The 12,015-nt window shown below is 38.5% G+C and overlaps 1 protein-coding gene across 2 annotated transcripts in view; it reads right to left on the reverse strand.

The window, feature by feature from the left end:
- The window catches only part of PKNOX2 (PBX/knotted 1 homeobox 2), a 346,585-nt gene that overhangs the window by 105,699 nt on the left and 228,871 nt on the right, over window positions 1–12,015 (reverse strand). Inside the window, exon 4 of one of the 2 annotated variants that reach the window (XM_074303894.1) lies at window positions 2,276–2,384. The exons of the other annotated variant lie outside the window; for it this stretch is intronic. Within the exon in view, the coding sequence (XP_074159995.1) occupies window positions 2,276–2,362 (87 nt within the window). The 5' untranslated portion in view covers window positions 2,363–2,384. The remainder of the gene's footprint in view (window positions 1–2,275; window positions 2,385–12,015) is intronic. 2 annotated transcript variants of the gene reach the window in all.

Raw genomic sequence — 12,015 nt, forward strand, 5'->3', positions numbered from 1 at the left:
GCGTCTATCCTGATGCTAGAAGTTTTCTGTATAAATGATCATTTTGTGGGGTCTTTCCTGGAGCTTTCTCCTGACTCTGAAAATGTGAGTCTATTTATTTTTATAAAGTTCTTTTTTACCTCAATGTTGTATTTCTTATTATCCTGGTACATCCAACAATTTGAAACAAGGTTCATAAGCAGAGAACAATGTCTATATATAGGACCAATGATCTGTTCCTCTCAGAGATTGCTTGGAACAAGATCAATATGATATCTCCTTTAATCAGATTTAGAAAATTCGAGGAAAGAGGTAGAGGTCACACACAAAAAAACTGAAAACAAAGTTGAGACTTTTCTAAGAGAATAATAAAACATTATGCTTTGCCCCATCAATTCATTTAACAAACTTGAAGTAAGTTTGTTTCAACAGTGCTGTCCAAGGTACTGGGAAAACACAAAGATCAGTTAAGACATGGTCCCTACCATCATGAAGCTTAAAGTCTAATTGGAGAATGAGATAAAAGTATAGATAATTTCAATTCACATCATTCCATGATAAGTGACTCAGAGAAATTCACACAATGGGCAATCATGATTCTAAAGAAATAAATAGATTGCCCTCTCCTTATAAACACATGATAAACAGAGTAGATTAAGACATTTTTGTGTTTTGGACATGGCCATTTCAACAATGTGTTTTGCTTGCTTATACAGGTTTGTAATATGATTTGTGTTTTTCTGTATTCTTTGTGTTTCTCAATGAGGGTAGGGAGGAAAGATAGGAGAAAGATTGGGGAAATCTTCATATGAAAATAAAATTTGACTAAAAAAACAAAAATAGTACATTAAAATGGGTATAAACCAAAATGCTACGTGATATCTGAGGAGAGAGTCAGTCTTTGATGGATAAAAAGAAGTATGAATTGGGTGAGTGAAAAACATTCCCCAGAGTACATGTACCTTGAATATGCTGCTCTGGTTGTATATGATGTTTTGTTGTATAAGGTGGATAACTCTGTGCAATAGTAGTGTCATTAGCAAAAATATGGAAGTCAGGAAGAAGAGCAGTCTTAGGGTTATTTGGGAGTGGAATTAATTCTAAAAACAATTGAGGTACAAATTGAATATCACAGTAGAAATAGAAATGTGGGTGTGGAGAGGAGAAGAGGTGATGACTTAGCCAAGAAGAGATGATGGATTTATGAAAACACAAGGCAGAGAAAGAATGCTGTCGCAGAGAACTCAGATTTGGGTAACTGGGTATAAGAATATAGGATGGATGGATCTTGAATACAGGGGATTTTAACCTGGGGCTTCAACTTGTTTTTTATACATTATGATAACTGTGTTTCAATAACTGGTTTCTTTTACAATCTTACATATTTTATAAATTTAAAAACATTATTGTGAGTAGACCATAGACTTCATCAGAATGACAAAGAGGTCTAAGCCACAACAAGGTTAAAAACTATATCATGTCTTCAACTGGACAAAGATGGATTCTGTAATTTTGCTGGGTACTTATCATTGCTTGTTTCTGTGTAACTTATCATTTAAACAGTAGTTACAAATGTATCGAGTTAATTTTGTTATATTTAAGTCTTGCTCCTTGATTCCTTTCTGTTTGGGAGAGATATAGGACAGAAGGGCTTTGCTCTGGAGAGTATTGCCCCAGGAAGGAGCCCCTTAGTTCTTAGAAACAACAGGAAAATAAAGCAGCAAGGACTTTTATTTCATCACATGTGATCCTTGTTTCCAGGAAGCTAACCAGGGCAGTAAGTTGCCCTATCCAGATGATAGTAACTGAAATGCATTCACCACTTTAAAACTGACAAACTGTTTTATGTACATTATCTCCTTAGAGTCTCTTGGAAACTCTGTGTGTAGGTACTAAGGATATTATTATACTCATATTACAGATGAGGAAATAAAGGCTCAAGAAGGGTGACTTGCTCTTAATTACAAAATTAATAAATATGCAAGATTGGATTTTAACCTAAGTGTTTTTGATTCCAAATCACTCCAACTCATCTACAACAGAGGGACGTGAGGGTAGGAAGTATCAAGGGAAAAAATAAGTTAACAGCTGAAAGACAATTGATTCTACTTAACACTGTGACTTTGGCCCTGGCTTTACACTAAGTATTCTAAGATGGCTATTTCTGCCGCCAATGTCACCATGTCTCACTGCTTAAGTTCTGGGATACTCTGGTCTTTTTTATTACCTAGTGGCAGAAACTCCCGACAATGCTTGGCTCTAGGAGGACAAAGCGGGCCAGGGGCTGCACACTCACCTGTGGGGTGTCCTGGTAAGGTGGCGGGGGGACATTCTGCGTGGCCATCATTGTCAGAGCTGGGGCTGGGGAGGCATGTTGCATCATGGGATTGATTCACATCGAGGACCTGCGGGTGGGAGAAATGGGCCACACCATTAACAACACCAAGCATTCGGGGAGCCCCCAGAGCCCAAGAAGCCATTTTTCAAGGTTGGCCAGCAGTGGCTGGAGGCTCTTCATGAAAGGAGCAGTAGCTCTGTGTGTGTGTAAATAGAAGTGGGGGGTAGGGGTGGGGTAAAGGAGGATTGCTATGCAATTTCGACATGAAATAAACAATATTCAAATCATATGCAAAGCAGCTGCACATTAGTAGCAATGCTTTGTTCATCAGCATTTCTGGCCTTGTGGGTGGGTGAGGGGACAGATTGAAGCCTAACTGATGGGAGTATACAAAAATGTGGGCTTGGAGACTGGGCAACCCCCTAGGCCTCCAGCGGCATGGATCCCTGCAATGTTCACAGCCCCTTTCTCAGTTATTCTCCAAGGGGAGGCTGGGGCATGTCTAGAAAGAAGCTTTTTATTTCTCTTTTTCCTAGAAACCCATGCTTTAGATTCCCTTACTCTTCTAGGGCCCTTCAGATATTTAAGTACCTCTGATTAACACCCTGGTGAAGATGGGCAGAGAAAACAGGTCCCAACTGCTATTCAGTGACTATCTTGGGTGGGACAGAACAACTATAAAAATAATAACAATCATTTATGCAGGCCCCTGCCTCTCAAGTGTTCAGTTAGTAGGAAGACAGCTGAACTGAGACCCAGATAACTTGGGTACTAGTCCCAACTCTGCCACTGTTGGTATATATGGCATCTGTCTTTTTACTCCCCAAATCCTGTGAGGTAGGCAATACAAGTATTATTATCCCCATTTTACAGATGTAGAGACTGAGGTGAATGTCCAATTTCCCAAGTACATGGGAAAAAAAGGGGAAAGTATTGGGCAAGGGAAAATGGAAGAGACAGAGACATAGACACAAAGAGATAGAGACTGTGATAGGCGCTCACTTTGTTTCATGTGTATCTCTGAACATATCTGTGTATGAGAGTGTTTATATACGTTTGTACCAAATATATGTGTGTACTTAGCTAGTAATTTAAGTCCCTGGCTAGTAAATTGCATTCTTGTAAGTAAAGCCAGCCTGGCAGTGTCACCCAAGGAAATAGAATGCTGGCCACAACAGATACCCTGAAATATTTAAAACTGGAAACCACAGGGCTGGCTCCACAAGCTGATAGCCCATAGGGTGTGGGGATACCAGACCTCTCAGGGCCTGAGTTTCCTCAGCTGTAAAAACAGGTAAATAAATAAAAAATAAGGGGATTCTAGTAGGTGATCTGGAAGATTGTCTAGCTTGTGATCTATAATCGATGAACTGCAGTGTAGAGCAATACTAGTCAACTTACCTATCATTCTTTGAGTCAAGAGACACAGTACTGGCTGAAATCCCCCTTCTCCCTTGCCAGATGGAAACCCTCCTTACTCATTTTCATTTTTCCTGGACAAACTGAGATGGCTTGGACTTTATCCTCTTTTCCAAATACTTCCACATTTTCCCCAAACTGTGAAGGGAAAATGAGGGATGAACTTGGAATGTGGATTTATGCCTTTAATGAAACAAAAAGGATATAAGATTCCCACAGAAGGCAACGAGGCACTTATTTATATTTATTAGTCTATGGGAAAACATACATATTTTGTTGTTTTTCTGGAAGAAACTGGAACCATTATTAACCTGAGCTTCTAAATGATTCTCTTTTCTGATACATTGTAGCATGTCACTATTCTGCTTTGGGGAATGCATACAACTCTGGTTTCAAAAACAGGAAAGAGTTAAGAAGTAAGACTTAATAGAGTTAGTACATTGAAGGATTATGGCTTGGGAAATATAACATTGGACACTAAGTAGACCTCTGGTTTTAAGCTGCTGTGAAAGACCTAATGTCAAGAAATAAAAAATTATAGATATGTCATGTTCTACCCTGGTCACACCAAAACTGAAATTCTAGTTGCCATATTTGAGGATCAACACTGAGAAGCTGGAGGCCCAGGAGGGCAATTGGGAAAATAAAAGGCTTTGTGGTAAAAGGTTCATGTTTATGAGCCTTAATTGAAGGAACTATGGTTGTTTGACCAAGAGAAGAAAAGACTTCAGGGGAACACGATACCTATGTTCAATCATATGAAGTGCAGTCATAGGAAAGAGGGATTAGATTTATTCAAATTAGTCCCAAGGGGAAAGAACAGAAGGAATATTCAGACAATGAAAAGAAAAAAATGAAGCTTGCTATAAAGAAAATCTGCTATCGAAAACTGGAATAAGTCATCTTAGGGGGTAGTATGTTCTCTCTCCCAGTACATCTACAAGCAAAGAATGGATGACTATTTATTTGTAGGGTATACTATAAAGTGGATTCTTTGTCAGATATGGGTTGGACTAAGAGGCCATTGACATCACTTTCAACTTTGAAATTCTGTGAGTTGGGGATATACTTCTGAAGACTCCGTTTTCCTCATATGTAAAAATGAAGGGATTTTGCTAGATGATTTCTAAAGTTCCTATGATTCTATTGTACATGATTTCTATGTAATGTACATAGGACATGAAGAAGTTTATATGGTCTATAATGGCCCCTCTTTCACTTCCTACACGGTATTGCAGTTCTGCATCTTTGATGGTTCAAATAATACTCTAGAAATCTGGAACAAAAATGCCCAAGAGTCTACTTATTGGATGTGCAATGGAAAAGTAGGCCCACTTGATATACTGTTCATGGAGCTGTGATATGAATTGGTCTTTAACCATTTTGGAAGGAAATTTGGAATTATAGCTAAAAGTCACTAATTAAAAAAAAAACTCTGTCCAGAGGTCCCATTGTTAACCAAATATTCTAGGTAGATAAAAAATGATTTTTAAAAAATCGAGGTGCATTCATAACTGCACTTTTTTTTGGTAGCAAAGCATTAGAAACAAAATAGATATCCATAAACTTAGAAATGTCTAAACAAAATGAAGCACATTAAGGGTGTAATATTATTGTGCCATAAGAAGTTATAAATATGAAAAATAACAAAAAGACTTATATGAACTGATGCAAAATGAAATAAGTAGATTTAGGAAAATAGTATGCAAAATGATTACAAAAATAGAAATAGTAACATAAAAAACTGAATACTGTATAATACCTCTCTCCATCCTATTTTGTAAAGGATGGGGGACTATGGTTGTGGAATATTGCATATACTATTTGCATTCAGTTGATGTTTTGATTAGATACAATGGACTGCTTTTTCTTTTTTGTCTTTCATCTATATTCTCTGTTGGAAGAGATTGCTCTCTGGCGCTATATTATAGGGGAGACATATATTTAGAAATTTAAGTAATGTAAAACCAAAAGATATCATGACAATATATTTTTTAATAAAATCTAACATTTGTATAGTGCTTTAAGGTTTGCAAAGTGCTTTAATTATATTATCTCATTTTGGATCACAACAACCTTAAAAGGAAGGTACTATCAATATCTTTATTTTAAAAAAGAGAAAATTGAGGCAAAGAGTTTAAGCAACTTGACCAAGTTCACAGATCTTGGCTTCCAGGTTAAGTGTTCTATATATTGTGCCACTTTCTACAGTGTTCCCATGTGCAAAAATATTTGTAGTGGCCCTTTTTCTAGCAGCAAGAAACTGGAAACTCAGTGGATACCTAAGTGGATGCCCATCAACTGGAGAATGGCTGAATAAGTTATGTTATATGAATGTTACAAAATATTGTTATGTAAGAAATTATCAAATGATTTCAGAGAGGTCTGGAGAGACTTACATGAACTGATGCTAAGTGAAATGAGTAGACCAAGAGAACATTGTACACAGCAATAAGATTATGTGGTGATCAGTTTTGATAGATGTGGCTCTTTTTAACAATGAGGTGATTCAGGCCAACTCCAACAGACTTGTGATGGAGCCATCAGCATCCAGAGAAACGATCATGGGGACTGAATGTGAATCACAACATAGTATTTTTGCCTTTTTTGTTTGCTTGCTTTTTTTTCCTTTTTGATCTGAGTTTTCTTGTGCATCATGATGAATATAGAAATATGTGTATAAGAAATATATATGCTTCCCATATATAACATATATAATAATAAATTGAATTGCTCACTATCTAGGGAAAGGGATGGAAGGAAAGGAGGAGAAAAAATTGGAACACAAGGTTTTGCAAGGGTGAATGTTGTAAACTATCTTTACATATATTTTGAAAACAAAAGGATATTTTAAAAGAGAGAGAGAGAGTGGCTCTTTGTCTTTACCATAAACACATACACCCCAGGCATAGTTTCAGGAAAATCTAGGATCAAGAGATAAGAAAGGAAATTATAGAAAATTGGTGATGTTGTTATTTAAATACACTGCCTCATTTCACATAGTTCTTTAAACCCAGAAGTAAGCGCTAGATTTGTGTGAATGATGGTAAGTAGGAACTCAAGTTCAAAGGGCAAAAGCAGAAAGTCATGGAGTTCCCTTGACATAGAAAGGAATCAAGTTAGATATCAGAAAGAACTTACTAAGAATGAGGTTGATTGGGAAACATTGGAATGGGTGTAAGACTCTATCTTCTCTGCAAATTAATCTGAAAGAATTATGTAAGAGATATTATTGACTAAAGTAAGAGAGCATAAGAAAGGTGACCTTCGGCTGAACCAGTGTATGTTTTTGCCATCAAGAACCAATCTTGGGAAGAAACTCAAAAAACCAAATTGTAGTATCAATAGCTACCAGGAGAGGGAGTATGGGCCCTTGTCCCTGGGGTTAAAAACATTTACATTAACAGATTAGTTTCATCCCAGAAAAGGATAGGTAAGATTCCTTTTGCCAAATCTCAGATTTCAGGCTTGGGGTAGGAATTACCTGACCAATAATTAAGAAATAACCAGGCACACAGGTGCTAATTCCATTATTTTATACATTTAAAATCATTATTTTGAGAAGGGTTCCTGTGTTTGCACCAGCCTATCAAAGGGGTCCATGACATACAAAAAAGGTAAAAAGTCCTGGAAAAGAGCTTTATGGTAGCTTAGAAAGAAGAACCATATTGCAGCGAAAAGAGAATTAGATCAGATACAAAAATTTATTCTCTGACTTGCAACTTGTTTTTGGTTTTGTTTTAATAATTTATTGATACTTTTCCTTCACATTATGATCACTTATCATTAACAAAATTAAGTAAAACTGACAAACCAAGTCTGACAGAGTGTACAACATCCTGACACTTTAGTCCTTCACCTTTCTACCAAGAAGGCAGCATGACTTCCGACTGTTTTTTTATTCATTCCAGATAATAAACAGATGCCTAAAAAAGTGGTGAATATTTTGAAATCTATAGAATCTATTCTGAACATGAATCCATGTTATTCACTGTGGATGCACAGATCCAGAGTGAAGTGAGCAGAACCAAACATAACAACATTATAAAGAAAAACAACTTTGAAAGACTTAAAAACATTGATAAATGTAAAGACCAAATACAGTTTCAGTAGATGATAAAGGCATGCTATTAATTCCTGATGGAGAAATGATGGGCTCCAAGTCCAGAATAAAAAAATATATGTTCAGATAGATCTGTTTTACTCAACTATGTATACGTTTTTCTTTCCTTACCTTCCCCCATATGGGGTGGGGTAAAATAGGTATAAAGTATTCCAAAAAATAAAAAGAAGAGAGGATTATTGAAATATTAAAAAGAAGAGGCCAGAAGGAATGATAAAAAAGTAGGATAGATTTCAAAGTTCCATATTGAATTTATTCTGTATTTAAAAAGGTGGAAAAAAGGCTGTGCATAAAGAAATGCATAGCTTCGTGTACAATTATATTTTTCTGTTCTACTATGTAAATTTTAATTTACATAGTAGAACAGTAGCTCCTTTTTTGATGTTTATGAAGTTCAGAAAAAAAATTAAAAACCATTTACTAGCCTGTTTTGAGAAGACATCTGGCCTTGTTTATAGGCTTCTCTCTGTATCCCCAAGTTATATTTGCCAAATATTAAAAGGTCAGTAGACAAATCTATAAATGGAAGACATGAGTGAAACAATTTACCATAATGAAAATTTGCTGAAAATATGGACATATTAAAGGATTGTGGATATTTTTTATCATCCTTTATTTCAAGATATCTATGATTTCTCCAGCAAAGGTACTTCCTTCACTGAGAGATCAAAAACTTCCCTGCCTAAGCAGATATCCTTTGTGGGTCACCTAATAGCCAAACTTAGATGAAGATCTCTGAACTCATTCAGGCTGCAATCAATGTCTTTTGCCAGAGTCTATGTTTTTCTAATAAAGCCTTCACTAAACCATCATGATGGGGCCATATCAGAGTCTAAAACTAAAGGAGAAAGGTACAATTCATTTATATAAGGAAATTCAAGGGCCTACGAAAGGTCATACAGGTAAAGGAAGAATTTGAACCTGGATCTTCACACTCCAAAACTAATACCTTTTCTACTATACCATGGGATTTATTATTGGTTATATTAAAATGAAAGGTGATTTTAAAATACTGAACATATCAATGAGTTAGAAGAAATGATCAACTCTATAATTTATGCAAAGAAAAAAAAATATATTTTTCCTTGATGGCACATTAAACATCCTGATGATCAAGAGGAAAGGGTAGAAGAATAGGATTCTTCTTTTGATAGCAGAGACCTATTTCTATCTTCCTCCCCACTCCATCTCTCTCTTCCCTCCCCCACTACTACTACTTCTCTACAGCCCTGGTCAGCCTGGTCCACAGCACGGAGCTAGACATACACGCACACGTGCACTGACAAACAGGTCCAGAAAAATAACAAGCTTGTTAGGAGGAGAGCTCATTAGGACTTGTTGACATGAAACCCATTAGGCCAATTAACATTCCATTAACAGCTTAGGGCACCAAGGGGTTAATGCTGTCCAGCAGTAATTGGGCCAGGGGTGTTGGGGTTGGGGGCTTTGGGCTCAAGGATGAGAAGCAGAGTCTAATTGGGAGCTCTCCAGCCAGCTGGCCATCTCAGCCTCCAATTTTTTTTTTTTTTTATGCTCCAATCTCTAGTTTGACTTAAGCTAAGCAGTACTTTGTGTTTGCAGGGAGGAAATGGAGTAGGGAACATAACGGTCCACCTAAGTTTAAGGAAAGTGTTGGCAGGGAGGCCTGAAGGAGGAACGTGGGGGCACATCACACCCGTTCTCTGATCTAAAAAAGCCCTGTTTTTTTAAATGGTTTTTTTAAATAGCTTTTTTTATTGACAAAACATATGCATGGGTAATTTTTCAACATTGATCCTTTTTAAAAAAATTTTATAATTATACATTTTTGACAGTACATATGCATGAGTAATTTTTTTTATAACACTATCCCTTGTATTCATTTTTTCAAATTATCCCCTCCCTCCCTCTACTCCCTCCCCTAGATGACAGGCAATCCCATACATTTTACATGTGTTACAGTATAACCTAGATACAATATATGTGTGTAAATCCCATTTTCTTGTTGCACGTTAAGTATTGGATTCCGAAGGTATAAGTAACCTGGGTAGATAGACAGTAGTGTAAAAGCCCTGTTTTTCTACCATTTTAGTCTATTTCCCTAGGCTGACAGCAGCTTCCTAGGGTCCAGGATCTCTGGTCAAGACTGGATAACTCCTTGGAAAGACTGTGAGGTCATAGAGCCTCATCCACCCAGTCCTTGTCAGAATACTTCCCGCAGACCGGGGAAGGGGATCGAACCTCTTTTCCCTCTACCAGGCTGAGAGTTGGTACCCAGGGTTTGGGATTTACCAACCCTAAGCAGACCTTTCCCCAACTCCATAAGCAAACCCTGGGAGAAGCCTCATATTTGTCGGGCTCCCTGGACACTTGGTGCCCTCAGGTCACCAAGAGGAGCAGTTAGAAGGAATCCTCATGGGACCTGATGATGTGAACAGGATTTGGCGATGAGTGGTACAGTGAGTGAAAGAGTAAGAAACACAAAATGTCTCCTCCCAGCCTACATTTTATATGCTTTACAGCTGCAAAACACCTTCACTTCACCTGATATCCTATGAAAAGGAGCTGATGCAGGACACCGTTATCCTTGGTGTGCAGAGAATGAAAACGGGGCTCAGAAAACTTAGGGGGACTTGCTCAAGATACGAGGCTAGGAAGAGGTGGAGCTGGGTCTGGAACCCGGATCTGACTTGTGGTTGGAGGAAGAGGAGGAGAAGAAAAGCTGAGAGGGAAGGGAGAGCAGACCCAGAGACAGAGAGAGATGAGGCACGGGGATAGGCTTGAGGACGGAAGGAAGGGGACAAGGATAAAGCGCTAAAAACAGAAACAAAACGGAATGGCAAGTTTTCACTGGCCACTGCGACATTTCTCCTGTTTCTCTGCCTTTGAACTAGACCATGGAACAAATAACCACATTCCTCTCTGAGTCTGTTTCCTTACTTATAAAACGAGAGGGGGAGAGTAGATTATATCTAAGAGCCATCCCGGTTCTAAGGTTCAAGGACTAGAGCCCAGCACATTTTCACAGAGAGATTAGGAAGTCTCCTTAAATCCCTGAGCTCTAACGCGCTCCGCTCCTCTGGGGAGGGGTGAGGGTGGGAAGGAGTAGCTCCCCCCCCCAACTCTCCAGCTATGCCCCCCCCCTCCCAACAGGGGCAAGCTCTGAAGTCTAGACAGGCTGGTGGGGGGTTGGAATAACACAGAGAACTCCGCTGGAGAGCGCGGCCGCCCTCCCCCCAGCATCGGTAACCTGGCTGGCTGCAACTTTTCCCTCTGGAGCAGCTGTCTCAACCTTGGTGCAATCCCATTTATTTTCCATCAGCGGAGAACGCCAGGCCAAATTGATACTTTGTCTCCTGTCGGCTGCCTTCCAGCCCGACGCCAGCAGGTGGCACCACAGAGCTCGCTTTAATTGCATTATATAATAGAACCTGTTTACTAAATCTTGTAATCAGTCGCCTCAGGATTTACAGCTTCGGATGTGTATGGAGAATTGGACTTCAAGTCAAATATAAAAACAAATAAAAATGAGAGGCAGCTGTTGCTGATAGTGTGATATTCATTTTTTGGAAACAAATTCACCCCAGTGCTATAAATTATGCCTGGAAAAAAGTGTTGTTGGTGGGAAGGAGTTGGCTAGGTCTCCACTGCTGGCAACTTAGAGCGATGAATCTTGAAATAACGGTGTCAACCTGTCACTGATTTCATGTGACTCTGTGGATTTATCTAAAGAAATGCGGGCGCGTGCACAGACTCTGCTGCAGAACTGGCAATGCTAAAAAACAAGTAGAGGCTGAGTGCGACTTTAAATGGTCACTGAGACTCAACAGATGGGGACACCGGGACCGGAGGCAAGGAAAGAAAACTTTATTTAGCACCTACTGTATGCCCTGTTCTGTGCGAAAAAAAATTCTTTTTTAAGCAAATGTGATCTCACTTGTTACAGCACCGAGGAGGTTTGTATTCTTATTATCCTCATTCTATAGTGAAGGAAACTGAGGCAGAGGTTAAGTGACTTTCACACAAAAAGTGTAGCATCGGTACAAATGGACACTGAGGTAAATCCCTTAGGATTGGGTGAATTTTAGACTGTAGGAAAGGAATATTCTCATAGGTGAATTAACTAAAAAAAAATTAAGAAAGGTCACCCAACCTGAAACGGAAGTTAAGAACACAG

This window comes from Sminthopsis crassicaudata, chromosome 3, assembly GCF_048593235.1.
Source record: "Sminthopsis crassicaudata isolate SCR6 chromosome 3, ASM4859323v1, whole genome shotgun sequence".
In the NCBI taxonomy this organism is placed as follows: domain Eukaryota; kingdom Metazoa; phylum Chordata; class Mammalia; order Dasyuromorphia; family Dasyuridae; genus Sminthopsis; species Sminthopsis crassicaudata.